At 40.6% G+C, this 19,685-nt stretch overlaps 2 protein-coding genes across 3 annotated transcripts in view; both read right to left on the bottom strand.

The window, feature by feature from the left end:
* LOC118774472 (protocadherin Fat 3-like) overlaps positions 1 to 9,341 on the bottom strand; it is a 41,029-nt gene extending 31,688 nt beyond the window's left edge. Inside the window, exons 1-2 of the mRNA XM_036523815.1 lie at positions 6,059 to 9,341; positions 1,672 to 1,989 (exon numbers count right to left, since the gene is read on the bottom strand). Of these exons, the coding sequence (XP_036379708.1) occupies positions 1,672 to 1,989; positions 6,059 to 9,341 (3,601 nt within the window). The remainder of the gene's footprint in view (positions 1 to 1,671; positions 1,990 to 6,058) is intronic.
* Positions 9,342 to 13,742: 4,401 nt separating this feature from the next.
* Positions 13,743 to 18,037, bottom strand: kpna7 (karyopherin alpha 7 (importin alpha 8)). Of its 2 annotated transcripts, none has more exons than XM_036524527.1 (10): positions 17,972 to 18,037; positions 17,731 to 17,871; positions 17,464 to 17,549; positions 16,827 to 17,095; positions 16,423 to 16,505; positions 16,025 to 16,288; positions 15,597 to 15,830; positions 14,822 to 15,004; positions 14,575 to 14,725; positions 13,743 to 13,825 (listed from the first exon to the last, which is right to left on the bottom strand). In XM_036524527.1, the coding sequence occupies exons 1-10, from the start codon at positions 18,035 to 18,037 to the stop codon at positions 13,743 to 13,745; spliced, it is 1,560 nt and encodes a 519-aa protein (XP_036380420.1). The 2 variants fall into 2 exon arrangements, with proteins under 2 accessions (XP_036380420.1, XP_036380419.1); XM_036524526.1 differs by having other exon boundaries at positions 13,743 to 13,832; positions 14,579 to 14,725.
* Positions 18,038 to 19,685: the final 1,648 nt, after the last annotated feature.

Raw genomic sequence — 19,685 nt, 5'->3', positions numbered from 1 at the left:
TGAGACTGTTCAGGGTGAAAGCACAATGAATATGAAGAGAGAAAACAGTGAAATAACATGTTTTCCAAAAAAGAATAAATTCAGAACTCTTCAGTTAGTTCTCCCAGTTCTGATTTGTAGTCACGTGGATTATTGTTCTGTCATCTTCCATCTGAGTTGTATCATTTCATATCTACTGTATCTTCTTTAGTTTTCATTTAATTATTGATGAAAGATGGAAATTCAATTCACCCTGTTAGAATACTTTACTAAGGAATATGTTAATCTACAACATCTGAGGAATCTGTCCCTTCCTCACCACCTACTTATACCCAGCTTCTGGTCCAGGTCTTGGTCCTGCAGCTCCTTCAATGTTGTTTCTCTGTCTACATGATCAGACCCGTGCAGCTCATCCAGAGCACTGCTGCTCAGCTAATTCACAATCTCTCCAAGAACGCCAACAACTCACCCTTCCTGATCTCCTTTGACCTTACATACCAGCGACATCATTCCACTCTGCTAACTCAGGACCCCAACTAGCCTCTATAGGGTCACACATCCTCATTGAAAGGCCATATTGAGCGAACGGGACGACTTTATGGTAAACCAAATAAATCGATAACATCAATGGTTAAATCAGGCATAAAAGGAAGGGCAGTAATAATAATCGAAATGACAGGATGTCCACATGTGCATAATGAGTACACATATCTATGTTTTTCCAGAACACGCAAACCTGCAATTTGGGTTGTGTTGGTTTTCTAGAAGATTTCAGCCTTTTGCTGTTGTCTGTGCCCTCTCAATGCCACAGGGAAGAGACACCCAGCACTGACCATCCTGTCAGTTTACTGTGACCCTATGACATTGTTCTAAATGAGACTAGGGTGATGTTGTGACATCAGTGAGGATCCTCATCAACATGCAGAAACACATATAGAGTTGTGTTTGAATATAGGTCCAGACAGAATCTGCTGGAGTTATGTTTGTATCCACACAGACAAGTACACAGGTGGACTTGTGTTTGATCATTACTAAACATTCATGTAATGTTAAACTGTTAAAGCTCCAGTCAGGGCATTGGTTTGGGGAGTTGAAATCAAGGCCATCATGATCAAGCTGTAAGAATGCCTGGACTGTCTGACAGTACTAGTGAAGAGTCCCACTTTTTCTACCACCCTCAGACTCCCAAGACAGTCAATACATGTTTTATGTTACCTGTCACTCTCATAATTTAATCTTAATCTCACTGCTTTAACAGTATCTCCCGGTTTCAATTCTAGGTCCATTTTTCCAAAGGAAAGTACTAATGTCTGATCGTGTCTTTATAAGTCAGTTATGGCGCCTGACTTTAGCTATGCCATGAATAGCGTTTAGCCTAAGTTTGGGACTAATTCATCCAGTGTAATTAACGTCTCTCTTCAAGCAACCCTCAGGATAACAAATTCAATAAAATTTCCTAAATTACTGAGATGGGATTCTGAAAGCATAATTTTGAAATACACATAATTTACACATACATTTATGTATGGTATTTTGATAGGAATTTTAACATTTATCACTTACCAAAAAAGGTGTGAGCAAAACACTGTGTGGTATGTTTATATTGATGACAGAAGTGGACAGAGTAAACCAATCATTATGCAGGGCAATATCCAATAGTCTGGGAGAAAATGCACAGGGGGGTGCTCTAACCTGTCTTGTGGTTCATGGCAAAGAAGTTCTGTGGGTTCCCACTGGATATGCGGTAGCTGAGACGCTCTGCAGATGTGGTGCCATCAAGGTCCTGGGCCTGGATCTGGATGACGGATACATCCTTGGGCGAGTTCTCCATAACCGTCGGGTGGTAGATGGGGTCAGAGGTCAGCGGCGCATTGTCATTCACATCCTCCACCCGGATGTAGATCTCGATGGTGCTATACAGAGGCACCACCCCCCTGTCTGAGGCACGGACTGTCAGCCAATATGAGTCTTTGGTCTCACGGTCTAGAGTGTCTGTGGTGTAGATAATTCCTATTGAGGAAGGGGGAGGAGAGCAATCTGTGAGAATATTCTAAAAAAAAATTTATCATGCAAAGCACAAGAGAGACTGCATAGAGTTGGATACTGCTGTTTATAGCTCCATTCTCCTTTTTGTGGTCTTTGTACATCACACTTTTACTTTAGTTTTGTTGCCATTAGTGTAGACTTTTAAAACCTCTGAAAGTTAAGCTGTTTAATGCTCTAATCATTTTTTATTCAAAAGCCATTTTCATTCCTTTCTGTAAATATGGGTAGTACCTCCATAAGTAACACCCTTGTATTTCACGAGCATATTGTTTTGGGTTTGAAAAGTACTTAGTATCTCTTTTCTCAGCCTTTACAGAAAAGACAACTATGGACTATATGTTAAACGACCATGCCTCCATCCATACAATCTGCCATCTGCATTCTATAAGCTATTTACATGGCAGGATTCTAGTTGGAGCCCTGCTGAGGTAATGCATAGTCTCTATGAGCAGAACAGCAACATTCAACTACAAAGTTCCCACCCAGGATGGGAAGATCCACTTGGGATTCAGCCACTACATATCCCTACTGCCCCGAGATCCAGAGTTCTACTCCCTGACTACTGCCCGTGACCAATACTCAACACTGCTGCCTGCAGATCCAGACTCCTACTCTCAGAGCCAGACTCCAAACCACTATTGAGCACGGCTTCCCTCAAATCTAAAGACAATTATTTATTTAGGCACACTATCTTCTAGTTGACCAAAACACCCTTTCTCTTTGCTTGGTATGGCCTGCTGTGTTTAGCACTAGACACTCACTGCACACTCCACACCAGACACCAGGCATCAGAGCCACATGCTGCTGCTGATGACCTATTTCAAAGCAGTGGCACAGTCGATCAGTCGGTCAGCTGTGCCCCCAGGCCCGGGACAGAGTGCTGCACTCCACAACAATTGGTGCCATGGGGTACGACAGAGCGACCTCCACGTCCATAAATAAATAACAAGTGCATTAGAGGCACGCAGTACTCCGAATAGAAACAGTCAGGTACTGTAACACGGATTGTCAGTGACACACTGAGAGGGATCCCTTCTGATCAAGCAGTTTCTGACCAACAGCAGCTACCCAGAGACATAATGAGGTCTGACAGGTGCTTGGCCTCGCCTGCCTCTTAGCATACTCAGGTGAAGCTTGAGAAAGCTCCCCAGAAAGTCCATTCTTTATGCACTAGAGTTAACCAAACAAAGTTTACAAGGTAAACATTTATACATTGAATATTGAATTGAGGATTGAGGGATTTTACAAAACAACTTCCAATGTAAACAATGTATACTTGTTTTGGTAGAGCACATAAAGAAGGGAGGAGTTATTTCTTTTCACATAATTGGTTAGAGTTTTATTGATTCTCACCTATCATATGAGAAATACAAATCTAAAATGATTTGTTCTTTGATGTAATGAATACAATTTCCTGAAATATAGGTAATACAAATAAAAATAAAATGTAAGATTCAGAACACCTGTATTTGAAGCAAGCCCCACCCCATGGATGTTTATAGACTGATCAGTCTGTCACACTTAATGAATAAGCTTGAATTAAACAAAATTGTATCTTGAAACCAGTTGGCAATATATTTTTTATGATATGCATGATATGCAATAACCACCACCACTCCCCTCCACACACACATACATAACATTCAATCAGTCAAATATAAACTCTGCTCCAAATATGTTTCTAATATTAGGAGCAGAGTTTTTTCTCAGATTATGTGTTTTGAGTAAAGAACCAATACATTTAATAAGAGAGTTCCCATTGTCTTTAGGACTGTTGCTCCCACCTCCTTGCGGTCCAATAACTGATTATTAACATTACCATTAACTTCAACATTAATATTAACTTTAACAATATTAACACTATGATGCCAAGTCTACTGTAGTGTAGGGCCTTAAGAGTAGTGTTTCCATGTGTTCAATCCAATGACATCCACAAATAATTAAGCTCTGATAAATATAGTAAAATGCTTAAATTGCCTGTCAGCGCTCTGTGAAAAATCTATTCAGCACACAGGACAGAATTCTGTTCTATCAGCAAGTATGTAAGTCTTTGCAAATATAACTTGATCTTGTCCATCCCTTTCAAACCAATCTGACCTCTGTCACACACAAAAAAGATAAAGCCACGAGTAGCTGTCTGGAGCAGTCATATCTCCCTAAGGGAAGTGCTTCATTCTGCAATCACTGCAATTATGGGTGACCGACAAAATGGGTTTCAGCAGTTACAAGGCTCATATACATACAGTAAACCATAGTCTTTGCTACAAACAATCACAACGTGTGTCTATTAAAGCTAAATGAGCTAAATAAGATAAGATAAGATAAGATAGAACTTTATTGATCCCACAGCGGGGAAATTCACTTGTCACAGCAGCATTAAGACAGAGTGTGAAAGTGTAGTGTAGACATATCTGCACTATTTACAAAAGGTCCAGGATTTATATAATATAATATAATATAATATAATATAATATAATATAAATTTGTCCTTCACTATGTGATTATTGGTGAGGCTGTAGTTGTTAGGTTCACAAGCACTGAATCATCTGCTATTATGAAGTCATTACAAAGACAGTCATTACATTTACTGAACATGTTTTATGCTTTGGTTTTTCACTTCTACTCTATAGAATACAAATGATGCACTGGAAGTATTGGTCTTGCCATTTTTTAATAAGGTGATTCAATATTTCTTTTGGCTGAATCCTCCAAGGGGCTATCACTATGTCAAAGGGCATTTCATGTAAGTTTTCTCATGTTAGGGTAGTTATTTGATTCCAGGTTAGGCACATCATAAACAGTTTAAGATTTCATTTGACCAGTCCTTATGTCCCTTGTAAACAGCATTTAATTACATGATCTTAAACATGTAATGTCCATGTAAATAAATAAATAGCCTCAGTAACCTATAAAGCCACTGTGACATGTTCAATATTGTTCTCTTGTTCCCCTGTCAATATTAATTAATCTAACTAACAGGGACACCTCTTCCCAGTCTGAAAGTCTTTGGGTTGAAATGCAGAACAGATTGTTGCTGTGACTATACTGTAGTACTGCAGCAGACCACAAAAGGCAGTGTGGTCCTGTTCAAGACTGCTTGTCGTTCTGTTCTGTTAAATGGATACTTCTAGAGCCTGAGGGAATGTTCCAGAAAGATTCATTTCATTAGTGCAATAACACTTTAAATGAATAACCTCTGTTTTCTCTATATGAATACTTACTGAAGAAATTTTACTTTTGTAATTTGCTTTTGTATTTTGTATTTTGCTCCAGTAAACGGCAGTTGTATCCCATTTGAGATTTAAAACTACTAAATTTTGGTTACACAGTCAGGTCCCTAACAAATATAGCACATTGCCTGCACTTTGACAATCAACAGTGAAAAACTGTGTAATGCCCTCAAGGCCAATAACCATCACTGATGCAATCATTGTTTTATTGATATTTTTTTCCACTTACATTGCTTCAGTTGCCTCATGAGGGCCCAGCACGTGCTGGGATTTCTACCAGGAAGTACAAAGGATTAATTAAACATATATACATAGCCTCATGAGTAGGCTTTAGAAGTTTGTCATTATACAAAGATAATTTACACTTTCTAGAGCAATTATCCAAATTCTGTACTCTGAATATGCACTGCACAAGTCAGCAGTGAATGTGTGTAACATCGCCATTTATATGTCAGTCTCATGCTGCCATTCCATGAACAGTAAAAAACTGCTAAATATTGGGTCTTATCGTTAATAACCCAATATGTTGACCCAGTTAGTCAACTAAAATATGAATTTTCTGGCTTAAAAGGACATTTACAACATGCACTTTAACATCAAACTGTATTAAATACTTAATGTTTTACTTCACATTAATAAACAATTTCAGCATCGCAGTATGTTTACAGTGCTGAAATGGTGGCACACAAGGAATAGATTGAGAAGGGTTGCCATGGTCACCTTTGAATGTGAATGTTTTTCCAAATGCATTCTTTATAACTCTGCACCACAAACAAAAGACAAAAGCCACATTTGAAACAAACCTGTTTCCTCATCAATAGAGAACCTGCCCATGCCGCTCCCATCCCTTATCGAGTACCGGATTTCTCCATCTTTTCCCTGGTCGTTGTCCTTGGCAATGACTTTCAGCACACTGGTGCCAACCCGGGAGTTTTCCTTCACTGAGCCCTTCAGGGCAAAATCAGAAAAGTAAGGTGCGTACAGGTTCTCATTTACATCTACTACCTCCACCTCCACAAATGAGACAGAGCTTAAGGACACGGGTCGGCCGTTGTCTGTGGCTTGCACTGTCAGGTTGTAGAACTGTCTTTCCTCATAATCAAGCTCCTTAGCCAGTCTGACTGCCCCGCTCTCTCTATGAACCTCAAACATCCCGGTGAAGCTGTTAACCAGGGTGTATCTGACCTGGCCACCTGTCCCCAGGTCAGGGTCTTGGGAATCCAGCCAGGTGATGATGGTGCCCACAGGGAGATCCTCTGGAATGCGGGTGTTGTAGTAATTTGGGATGAAAGCAGGGGGACAGTCATTGACATCCTCCAGAGATACTGTCAGTGTAGTCACAGAGAACTTCTGGCTGCCTATCTCTGCCTTGTCACGTGCTTCAATTCTAAGGCTGAACGCTGAAATGAGTTCTCGGTCAAGCTGGCCAGCAACATAAACAATTCCAGTTGAGCTGTGAATCCCAAATGGAGTGGTGCTTGTTAACATTGTGTAGTAAATTTCACCATTCCTCCCCAAGTCTGCATCTGTGGCCTGGACCTTAGTGACCTCTGTGCCGATGACTGTATCCTCAGGTATTGTAGTACTGTAGCTGTCCTGTAGGAACTTTGGCTCATTATCATTGGCATCCTCCACATTCACATTCACCAAACGCCAGCTAGATTTCTGAGGTTGACCCAAATCATAAATTGTTACATTGAGGCGGTACCTGTCTGTTTTTTCACGATCCAAGGGCAGGAAGACAGTTATCAAACCACTTTCCATGTCAATGTTGAAACAGCTGTCTTGGTTGCCATCAGATATTGCATACATGATCTGACCATTGAAACCAGTGTCTCCATCATATGCTTTGACCTTAATGACACTTGCTCCAATTTTGAGGTCCTCACGCACTGATATGTCAGAGGGAAAGGCCTCAAACTGTGGAGTCTGCCTATTAACAGAAAAGATGTCAGTATTTCCCTCATCAACTGTTGGCTTCCTGCCACCATTAGCTTTTTTCAACCGTTTTTCAGCTATCTTTTGAGCAACTCTAGTCTCCCTGCAGTTCAAGCTCTTATAGGCTGTTCTTCCACGCACAACTGACATATTTACAAATGTAGGAACTGCAAAGTATTCTCCATCTGTGGCAGTTATTTTTAAACTGAAGACCCCATTTTTTGGATTAGCAGTAGCCAGAGATCTTCGCAAAGACAGAACACCTGAGTCAGGGTTCAAGTTAAAGAAATCTTGCTCGTTTCCAGAGAGGAGCTTAAACTTAATTGGATCCTGCTCATCTACATCTATGGCAGACATTGTGATTATCATCTGCCCAACAGGGAAATCACGAGAAATCACTCCCCGGCAGGCAACCTTTTCAAACACTGGCTTATTGTCATTAACATTTAGCAAACCAACAGTCACATTTACTTCACTTTCACGCCTGTAAGGTGATCCCCAGTCAGACCCTCTGACAAAAAATGTGTAAATCTCTGGTGAAGACTCAAAGTCCAGTTCTTTTGTTGTCCTTAAGACACCAGTAAAGGGGTCAACCATGAAGGGTAGAGACTGGGGGCTGGCTATGCTATGGGTTATGAATCCATTTTCACCTGTGTCATCATCCACTGCAGCCACTGTGAGGATGCTTGTACCAATGGGTATGTTTTCACTGATAGACACGTTATAAGAAGGCTGGCTAAACCTGGGGGTATTGTCATTAGCATCCTCTATGGTTATCAGCACTTTTGTATTTAATCTACTATTCACCTCAACAACCTTCAATTCGAAGACCTCCTGCTTTACCATAGTAAATGGTTGAGCTGTTGTGATTACACCAGTTTGGGGGTTTATCTTGAAAAATTCAGAATCCGCAGAAGGACTCAGAGTATATTTTGATCTAAGAGGTTTGGGGAAAAGGCTTACAGTCACTACAATAGAACCAGGAGGTGAAATTTCCCTGAACGTAGCTTGATAAACATCCTTTTCAAACTTCACCTCAATGGGCTGGGGTCTTTTTATCAACAATTGTACTACCTGCAAGTCTGAGAACTTTGGTGGTGAACCCCTGTCTTTGGCCTGGATGGTAAGGTTACAGCCATATGGGAAACTATCCCAGTCAACAGGCTCCGAAGCCTTTATCTTGTATTCATTTCCCACCGCTGACCGATCTACAACAAATTGTTCCAAGGGATCTCCAGCCACAATGGAAACCCATTCAATATCTCCATTTAACCCCTCATCCTGGTCCTCAACAGTAACCACAGCATAGACTGGATTTTTGTCCTGCAATGAGGGGACAGTTGTGATCACACTCAAGGTGGGGGTGTACTCATTGATGCGCTCCACACGGATAGAGAGCTTTGCCATGCTGCTCACATCATTATTCCCATAAGGTTTCATTCCTCTGTCAATGGCTAAGACCTCAAGGTCGTATCTTTTCTGCTTGTCAACATTGAGCTTGCCACTGAGGAAGATTATGCCATTCGTAGGGTGGATGGCAAACATTTCCACGGTCTCTCTGAAGAGGTAGTAGAATTCTCCATTGGAGCCAATGTCGGCATCAGTAGCTGTCACCTGTGCCACATTGGTCCCCAGAGGGGTGCTCTCAGAAATCGTGACAGAGTATGCAGTTGGCGAAAACAGAGGACGAAGGTCATTCATATCCAGTACCTGCACAGTCACTTTGCTTGATGCCTCCAGGCCTCCTTTTGCAGTGGCCTTCACGGTTAGCAAGTAACGGTCCTGTATTTCCCTGTTAAGGATGGCAGAGTTTCCACCTCTGGTCCTAATGCGCAAAAAACAAAAATCTCCCAAAACGTATTCCTCTGCAATGAAAAGCCCCTCTTCATCACCAGAGTCAATCCAGTACTTGATCTCCCAAGACCGGACAGCCAAAGTGATTCCCATTCTAACCTCACTGTTAAGGTAGGTTCTGGCAGCAGAATTCTCATAAATGGTGGCATTATAGACAGACTGTGTGAAAAAGAAGAAACTGGCAACTCCAGGTTCCTGAGGGCTTTGACAACAGACCTCAGTAAGAGGCAGGAAGAGCAGAAGGGCCAGACAGAGGAGACAGGTATGCTCACCCTTGCAGTGGCCCATATCCATAGTCATACCATCACACTTCCATCCTGAAACACAAAGAGAAACGAGAGTGACAAATTCAAGGGTTTCACATCCTCTCCCTTCAATCTCCATATTTGATAGGCTGTAAATTATTTATTGGAGCAATGAGATGGATATGAGTGTGCTGGACAGCATGACTACTGAACAACAAGGGCACTTTGATACCTTTGGACTGTAACACTTTAATTTGTATACAACAAACAGAACCTCAATGGGAAAACAATAAAGAGCAAGGCTGTTCACTAGCAAAGCTGCTCTAATGTCATGAGTGATATGTGGCAAATATTCATATATATAATGTGATTTCTTCATCATCAATCCATTTATCATATGTCATTTACTCTTTAGAAAAGGGATCTACATGTAAAAGAAGATGATCTAATGTGTTCTGATTAACTAATTAATTAAATCTAGTGTCCTCTTTTAGAGTGTACATGTCAGAAAGCAATGCTTCAAACTTATCTTACATACAAAATAAATGATCACAAAAAATTACATTTAGTCCATCATTAAGATAATAGGCACAACTTATTCAGCAATAATTGTATGCATTACCATAATTAAAAATGGCACAACTGTGTATAAATTATTACAGATCATCTTTATGGCTGAAGTGCAGGGCTTCAAAAGTTGCCAGACCATGAGGCAAAATCCAACATGACGATTACCCAAAAAAGGCAAGCAAACAAGTCAAACTTGATTGTGCAGTTATTTAATGCATGTTACACCTATGTTCTCACTATCACTTCTTATTATTATGTCAGTTCCATCGATTCCCCAACCACAGTATGGAGATACTGGGACTCAGTGTCATCTGTTATTAGGATAACAGGTTCTTCTCATTTAGTGCCTCTCATCTCTGTGGGCTGATACAATAGGTCAGTGAGCAAGATTCCAGGTCATATCTGAATAAAGCACATTGCTAGAGGGGGGAGGTTGGGTAGCCAGACAAATCAACTATCGTTCAGTCTCTGCTATTCAATAGTTTGCTGCATGAGTAAATGTTCCTTGCATGTTTGGTGTTCACTTGTGTAGGCTGTCTCACTACACAAATTACACCATATTGTCACAGAGCAGTCCATTATCAACTTAAGATCTAAATATCATTTTGTGGTGGTTATTCTTTCATAGTTCTTTTTCCTGATATCCCAGCAGCCCTCATGTCAGTGTACACCAGCACTACTTTTTGAACTGCATCACTTGAGTGCAGCTCTCCTTTCTTTCACTCTCTGAAAGACCCCACTGTATCTAATCTGACATGGATATGGATTTATAAGGACCTAAATCCACACCATTAACTATTTAAAGAAAATAAGCTCTTCATTCTTTTGGATTTAGACAACACCCCTCAAAATTTCCCAGAGGTTTACAGTATAGTGGGTACTCTAAAGTGTCACTAAGATTATAATCCACCAAAGGAACAATTTTATTCACTGTGAGCCATTAGTGAGAACTGGTACATTATTCTCGGACATCATAACAACTCTGACACTTTAGTAAGGTATAATATTCATGTTCAGCTCATATCCATTTAATTTTATATTATCTATAGTTACAGAAGAATGGATACACATCTGAGATTAAAGGTCTGGTCATAAAATAGAAAACACATACAGGGACAAACATGTTGACAGCATAACCAGATGGTCTAAAACAACTTAATATGATTGGCCACTTTATGTGCTTATGTATTAACATGCAATAATGAGTATGCTTTATACATAACATACAATCTGTCCTTTTTAGCTAGCTGTGTTGTGACTCAGCTATATCCCTTTAAAAATCCTTCAGTGGGTCGTAATCCACTGATATAACAGCAACAAATAAGCCTTGTCCTGTTACCAGGAGCACTTTTTTGTAATTTCTTACCAAAACTAAGTATGTATAACTAAATAAAACCAAATGTTATTGACAGAGCAAATGGAGCAACAAAGAGATATGGAACAAATTTCTTACCTCTGGTAGAGAGAAAAAATCCTGACAGAAATATCTACAAACAAGGCTCTGGATGTTACTTGGCATGGTGCATAGAAGTCTTCACAGTTCCCACACCCTCATGGAGAGACCCTTCTATGGGACCCCAAAAATGACACACAGGAACCAGGCTGCTTGGTCATAAACATGTAGGAGAAAAGACAAAGGTGAGCTGCAAAGACACAGACCCGTAATTTTGTACACCATCTCTCAGAGAGTAGAGAGGGAGCGAGAGAGAGTGAGTCAAGCTATCATAGCCTAAGGGGGAGACACATTGAGTGCTCTGCACAGAACAGCAGGCTGAGGGTTTCAAAGGAGTTTTGGGCATTACTGGACAGCTTGAGTTAAATTGTGAATTATACCTTTTATTAGAATTAACACTTTGTTTTGAGTCATATTTTAGATTATGCAATTTGGGAATTCTGCCCATTTGTCCTGCCAAACAAGTATTTAAATAGAGCAGACAACGTGTGTTTGATCCTGAAGGTTGTTAAAGACACAATGTTTCAATAATAATAACTATAATAATAATAATAATAATAATAATAATGAAATTAAAACTAGTGGTAACCAGAATGTGAGGTAGAGCAATCACTGTAATACTGGAAAATTCAATATGTTTTACTATAAACTTGTAAATCCTAGTTTGATTTTGAACAGTAAAAATGAATAAGTGCTCCACACACACATAAAAGTCCACATGCAGATGTGAGGGGCACTTCAAATAAGAGCTTTCAGTTCTGACTGTGGAAAAAAAAAATCTGACAGGCAGTGCGAATTTTGTCCTGCTTTCCACTTTCAGAAACAAATGCTACACTCCATATGAAGTGCTGGGTGACCTAAACTGTACTCCCCTACTTCTCACTCCTGTTCCTGGTGCCTCATTTTATATGCCAGTTTCCATTACAAATGCACTGTCTTTTCATTCCTCTCAATATAGATGGTTGCTGAACACTTTTCTCTGTATTAAATGTCCACACTAAACTTGCCATAAATTCTTTGTGAAAGAAATGTGTGCTATGAGGTTGTCTCATTTGTATGCATTGTGCATAGACTTAGGTTACTGTTCTAGAGATTATGAAGGAGATCCATAAAGCAATGGGGAGCCAAAACTCTGAGGTCTATTAGCATGAACAATGCACAGAAAGGTAGCCATCTTGTGGCTGTTCATGGATGTGCAGTTTTATATTGACGGCAGCAAAGTCAGACATTGAACTGGTCCGTAAAGTTCATAAAAAGCATGGGAGCAGCTCTTACAAGAATTCCATTTTATTACTTTGCTCATGACCTTCACTTTTGTTTGAACACCCTTCCCCCCACAGCTTTGGCACAGCTTGTATTACATGGTGGGAGCATTTAGTACACAGTGTTCACTGCATGAACAATAATTACTAAAATCAGAAAGTAATTTCTTACTGCATATATTGTGCAGTTTTATTCCATTATGTGGAAGGTGACATCTGTCCTAATTTTGCTTTTAAAATGTTTCCTTTTTATATGTTATAAAATACATCTGGGGAATTTAAAATCTCATCTCTACAGATCATTGTATGGGATTATCATTACCCTGACAGTTTAAAAATTTGGTGTATACTTTTTAAATTTCAAATTTCTTATCTTTCATATACTGAACCTCAATATTATGGAAATAAATTAATCAGAAAACAGCAAATAATCCTGGACTATCTGTAAAGACATAAATCATTATGGTCCCTCTCCATTAACACACTTCTTAGTTGAGCCCAAACCAGCATTTCTCCTATTCCCTAATAGGAGTACTGCATTCCTGTAGTTTAACTGTATCTAAGGATTATCTCATTTTCAACAAGCACATGCATAATTTGTTACAGGAAACACTCAAAACCCATGCTCACACCTTTGAGCAGAATTCAGATTCAATTATTGCAGTAAATTCTACAAGTAGTAGTGATGACTTTTACCCCTCTCCCATAGCAAAAAGGGGTTAATTGAGCAGGCAGCAGGTTTCTCTTCCCACTGAATTTGGAAATCCAGGGGGGAAAAAAAAAAGGACCCTCCCTGTGACAGCCTTCAGGAAAATGTTTCACTTTAAGTTTGGGGTTGCTTTGACTTGGCAAGTTCCAAGAAAAACTCCAACTAAATACCCAATTTGAATCAAATCCAGCTGAAACCACCCTTTGTGTGTATAGTGCAAATGCAATTCAGCATAGCTTTTTAAAATCACATGTGCTGGCAGCATTCACATAACGGAATCTAGTTAGTGTACAGATCCGGCTTTTAATCTTCAAAGGAATGAGACACTCAAGCCGTCAAAGACCCGATCAATTGCAAAATACTTTATTAAATGTTTACAAAACATAAGTTATATATTTTATGGGTCACATACAACTGTGTACATATTCCACATATGCAACGTACAAAACTGAGGCCTTAAAAGTCAAACTGCTTCTGAACTTCAGGTGGTTTGAAAATGAAGTCCTTTTCAGTGGCTTCAGTCTTCAGACATTCATCATCTCCTTCCTAGACAGGTATTAACAAAGCAATTAGAGCAATCTCAGGACAATTTCACCATTTTTTAAAGCAGTTTAAATAAAGCATTGTGATGAAATTATACAGGCAGACCTCAATTATAATGCTTTGGTGAAAAGACAGTTGCAAACTGGCTGGTTGGGAAATGCATGCTATATTCCCAAAGACAATGTTAAGCAGCGACTACAACTATCAATTGACTTGATATTTGTTCACACAAACGTACTGGTGTACCTCTGACACACAGTGCAACTGGGCATAGCACACTTCAGTAATGGTGTGCCACTCAGCTGATCTCAGCACTTCACTAATCAGAGTTCTTGCCAGCCATACACTTAAACATAAAAGTTAAAATTCTTACCATACTGACCATTTCACTTGGAGAGTACCATGTTGGCTGCTTTGCGTTGCTACCTTTGAGGTTCAATCAACACATCAACTCAACTGAGCTAGTAACAGTAGCACCATCTTGCAAATGTGTCAAGCACGTCTCCTCCAAGGGAGAAATAGCAGGAAAGATGTTTCAGCCACTGCAAACTCTTAGCCAACTAACCTGGTGTCCTTCAGCTAGCTGGTTACTTTTCATTCAGCTTGTTTCATGTGTTAATATTTGCAACACCTACATATTCATGAGATTAGTCATTATCTTGACTTAGTTCAGTTAGGCAAAAAAAAAAAAAAAAAAATCATGGCATTCATCAGCAGAATATTAGAGCTAGAAATGAACACAGACTCACATCATTAAAATACTTCTCAATGAGGGTCTGAGCAGCCCGGTAAACAGAGTCATTCTCGTGGTTCTGCAGGAGCTCAATCCGGTCCAGTCCTCCCACCTCTTCCACCAGGAGGCACAGCTTTTCCGTCTCCCCCAGCTTGGCAGCAGCCTAGGAGGCATGCCATTTATGCAGGCTTACACGGCAACTACCAATTGCAAGTACACAAGAACCACATTGGGTCACATGACAAATCCTTACACTTACCATGAAGATATTATTAATGGCATCAAGGATCACTAGAATGGTCTTGCTGTCTTTGACCTGAAGCAGGTTAAGGATGGCCTCCAGACCACCGCTTTGGACCAACTGTACCACCTGGTCCACTGTGCCTCCACTGGTATAGTTAGTGATGGCCCACACTGCCTCACGCTGGGTCTTGAAGTCACCCTGTGAAAGAAGACTGATGAGGTTACCCATTAACAGCTTTCAGGGATGCAGTTGCTCTTTCTGAAAGTCATTTCAACTTGAACTTTTGATTTGTGCCCCATAATATTTTATAGCAGCACATGGATAGAAAATGCCCTTGGTTATGTTACAAGCATTCAGGAAGGGCATAGCTGTTTTTGCTCAAAATCTGGATAACTCAGATTTACTCAAATTGATGCACAAGTCTTATATTCCATCTTTGCATGCCTACCCCAAGAAGCCAATGGTGCAAAATAAGCCTAAGTGATCACCTGAAGAGCACTGCAAGCAGAATGGGTCCTATGCAGGCACACAGTTGATCAACTCATTTAGTCCCAATAAACCACAGGACATTCTCTTAAAAATCTGGACAAGTACAAAGAAACTAGGCAAGTACAAATGATTTTGAATCTAAGGCGGACATGATCAATACATACCCATGCAACACACCACCACCCTGCACTCAAGGCTGTGCAAACTTCCTGAACCAGAAATCAGTTACACGCCTAACCTAAACAAACCATCAAAGACAATGGAAGTTTACCCAGATTCAGCACTTAACAGGTAGACCTACGTTCTTCAGCAGGTCTATGAGTGGAGGCAGCAGACCACAGGTGATGAGCTGCTGGATTTGCTGACAGGGTCCAGCTGCGATGTTAGACACAGCCCATGCTGCTTCCTTCTGTATACTAGGTTTGCTGTGACGCAGGAGTCGTGGCAGGACTGACAACACGCCTGCATCAATGGCCACCTGTGTCTGGTAGTCCGAACCACTCACGATGTTGCCAATGGACCGAAGTGCTGGGGTCTGAATGGGGAAGTGAATCTGAGGTGAAATATCTGACATCCGGGAACCCACATGATTTTGCTTAGCTAAGCAATTTACATTTGGCACCTCAGATTTAGACCAAAAGCCCTGGCATTTTTATCTCAAACCCACATTTCTGCTGCTTGTTAAATACCAAGGACATGTCACAGTTAAGTTAATGTTGAGTGCATTACCACAACAGACAGTTCCTCAAATCCCATGAGGGCTACTAGGCGGGGCACGATGCCAGTTTTGACCACAATGTCAATGCGATCATTGGAGCCATCTGTGAGGTAGGAGATGGCCCAGCAGGCATCAGACAGGATATCTTTATCGCTGAGGTGCAGGAGCTGGATCAGGGAGGGCAAGATCTGCTGCACTGCAGAGATGGGAGGAAAAGGGTTCTTGTTTCTGCACAGGTTTGAGAGCGTCCATGTCAGGTTGCGCAGGTAGCCGACCTGTAAGAGGCGATCCATTAAGACATGTTGCCAGAATTCCCCCACTCAAGTCACAGGAATACCAGTCTAGATTATACCAAGCAGGAAGTAAGCAAGACAGGAAACCTAGTAGGTACATAGCATCAGGAACTTACAGGAGCATCTGGTGTTAGTCGTGCCAACAGTGCAGGGACAACACCACAGTCAATCAATGCATCTCGATATGCCGGACCATCACCTGCACAAGACGCAGGCACACAGTCAGGCAAGCTTTTAAAATGCATAACAATGAATATCCTAAACTGAACAGCCAGCATAAGGTAGTGAGTGAAAGTGGTTTTTAGAAGGATAAAATTTAACTGATTAGTATCCAGTTCAAGTGGCCAAGGAAGTCTGGATATGGGTGCAAAATGGATAATTCATGCAAACAGATTGTCCATTTAGCCACTGTACATCTTGATAATTTTTTCCACATCAGCAAGAGCATAATCCCTCAGACTACATGATTACTGCAGAGGCAAAGCTCTGCCTGGAGAGCCTCCAAAGAAGCAGACATTACCAGCAATGTTCCCCAGGGCCCAGACAGCCTGCTCACTGATGTGCAGCAGAGGTGATGCCAGCAGAGAGATAAAGGCAGGTACAGCACCATGCTCCACCACCTGCTGCGTGTGCCAAGAGGTGCCTGAGGCGATGTTGGTGAGGGCCCACGCTGCCTCAAACTGCAGGGTGGGGTCATCGTCACGCCCCAGAAACTCCACAAAGCGAGTGAGGAGCCCTGCATCGATGATCTCTTTGAGCGGGGGATTCTTCTCCCGAGAGAGCAGCTTCCTGGTAGGTTACAAAGCTCACTACGTTAACCAAACGGCAGACAAATACAAAGCAGAACATCTCAGCAGTTACTTGCATCTGGATTTCCTAGCAGTTTCACCTCATATACTCAGACCAGATGAAGGGAAAAATAGGGTGGAAAAGGCATCATAATCCTCCATTGACATTGACAGTTAAAGCAGTTTAACAAAATATAGCCAATTACAATTTACTATGTGTAACTAAATGTATGCCAAATGCAATAACCCTCTCAAATACCACCACCCACACTCCCTCTCCATGCAAAATCGTGGCAGATGCAACTAGCGGGCCTAGTGTGACCAAAGGCCTGTATAAAAGGAGGTGGGTTCAACAGACTTATAAACTACCTGGCTGCCTGACATCCGCGAGTGTGCTTCTCTTTACTGTCGCTATTCACGTTGCCGATGATATCCTCAATGGTCGATAAAATAAACTGGGAAAGTAAGTAAAGGTCACAACCAACACACACATGTAGGCACAGCCTCACAATTATTTGTTTTAGGCATACAAAATGTATCCTCATATCGCAACGTGTTGCGCAGAACAATGCTACAGTTAAATCAGCCGCTCAGTAGACTTCGAACACGTATGCATGGCAACAGGATCGAAGTTACCTCCCGACTGTCCGAGTTATACTCCGGCGAGAGAGCCTCATCATCAGGTAGAGATGATATATTTCGTTTCTTCAATATATTTTCGCTTCTTTGTGTTTTTCGCAGTTCCACAGTAACCGCAATCCTACGTTCTCTGAGTTTCTACAGCAAGACAAAGACAAAAATAGTTCACGGCTTGCAAACTGCGACTATACAGTCCAATCCAGTTTTTCACAATACCAACACTGGGCGTTTTACTCACCGAAGGTTCTTTGCCTTTATTTTTAAACTTAGTCATCCTTTCCTCGGCGACATTTGTGGTCGGCATTATGGTTCCTTAAAAGCAATCTAAAACAGAAGAAATTGCATATGAAAATAATTCAATACCAACTGTTTGAAGGAGGCTTGTCTTTGTCTTTTTATCCGTTGCAATCACAAGATCAATGCACCAAAACAAATCCAGAATTCTTAAAGCATTATACAATACTCCTCGAAGAGACCAGTATCTCAGGCCTCAGAATTTTCCCTTCTCATTTACAGCTCTACAGACGACTCTGAACTAAATGTTTACTTTTAAAATAATTGTAAAATGATAAAAACGGCATTATATATACAGTTGAAACAGCAATGTCAAATTACCAACAGAATGCAAACTCCGCCACTTAATTTGAAAGAAGAAAAACGTAGACCTGACAATCCTGATCTGAATTTAACTCTGATTTTATTAAAGTACCTCGATGTATCGATATGGACTGACCGCGTTGTTCGTCAACTCACATCCAACAGCAAATTGCTATAATTATGTTCCAATTTGACCACCTAGCACTGGGGTTTAAATTTTTACACAGAACGCGGTCGCAGGTGTTTCCTGTCGCCCTTGATTGGAGTGCTACACGCCCACCTTTCCCCTTCCTTCACAGGACACTCCTCTTGACTTGCAGTCTTCCTTTCTGTTCATATACAGGGACTACACTCGACCAGCATTACCATTGTTTTCTTCTTTCTAAAATTTGGATTTGTGTTTGAAATATCAAAATGTTGTAGGTAGAACTCTTGTAAGAATCAGGTTGCTAGACCTCCCTGTCCCGTAATTTATATTTTTACGGTTCTCGTGGACTGCTTTTCACAGTAAATTCTTGTGGACGTTGCAACATTAAATCAACTGATGATCAACTGTCCCGAATATAATAATAATAATAATATAATAACAAGAAGAAGAAGAAATAAGCAATAAATAAGTAAATAAGTAACACAGTAGCTAACAAACACACATTATTGAGCTTCTATTGTATTTGTGTTGTATATGAGTCAGCTTGTGCATCCAGAAATTGAGTGGGTAAAATGAAGAAGGGGATGGCAGACATAGGATGAGTGCTTAGGGTATTATACATCACATTTATTATCCCAGTCACATGATTGTGAAGTTAATATCAGAAATTAAGTAAAAATCACAAATAGCAATTGCAATTGTGTCACATGCTTCACTAAAAACCAATCATCTATGTCTATTTATCTGTCTCTCTATGTAACAGAACTGTTCGTAATACAGTTACACATATATAAACAGAATGAGCAGGTAGTACTGGAGCTGCCTGGCACAAATATGTAAACCTGTGAATTGTAATTTGATTAACGGCAGGAGTGGATCTCCTGCACTGCATGCATACTCAGAAACTGAACCACTTGAAAAGAGCAGGTGTAATGTGTGAATGTGCCCGGACAATTCTTGAAAATTCCGTTCTTAGTTGGGCGCAATGAGAAGGTGGCTATTCCCTTCATTACCCTGCTTTCAGTGTTGTCACATTCATACCATACTGATGGCTCTGCTCCGCTGTAAAAAGTATAGTGAAAGTTAAGTACATTTTTAATGATGACAAATATTTGCTGAAATGATGTTGTTGTTTATTCACAGCATAGATATGTTTGAAAAACAAATCATTTCCAAATGCCTGCATACTGAGATCTGATGCACACCA

The sequence above is a fragment of the Megalops cyprinoides genome, chromosome 3 (assembly GCF_013368585.1).
Source record: "Megalops cyprinoides isolate fMegCyp1 chromosome 3, fMegCyp1.pri, whole genome shotgun sequence".
Lineage (NCBI taxonomy): Eukaryota > Metazoa > Chordata > Actinopteri > Elopiformes > Megalopidae > Megalops > Megalops cyprinoides.
This window is presented reverse-complemented; position numbering and strand designations above follow the sequence as displayed.

Excerpts from the sequence above, each read along its gene's own strand:
- kpna7 (XM_036524526.1), bottom strand. The coding sequence starts at position 18,037 with ATGCCGACCACAAATGTCGCCGAGGAAAGGATGACTAAGTTTAAAAAT. Across the intron at positions 17,550-17,730 it reads ATAACTCGGACAGTCGGGAG|TTTATTTTATCGACCATTGA; the intron begins GTAACTTCGATC and ends TTACTTTCCCAG. Across the intron at positions 16,506-16,826 it reads GGCCCTGGGGAACATTGCTG|GTGATGGTCCGGCATATCGA; the intron begins GTAATGTCTGCT and ends CGTCTTGTGCAG.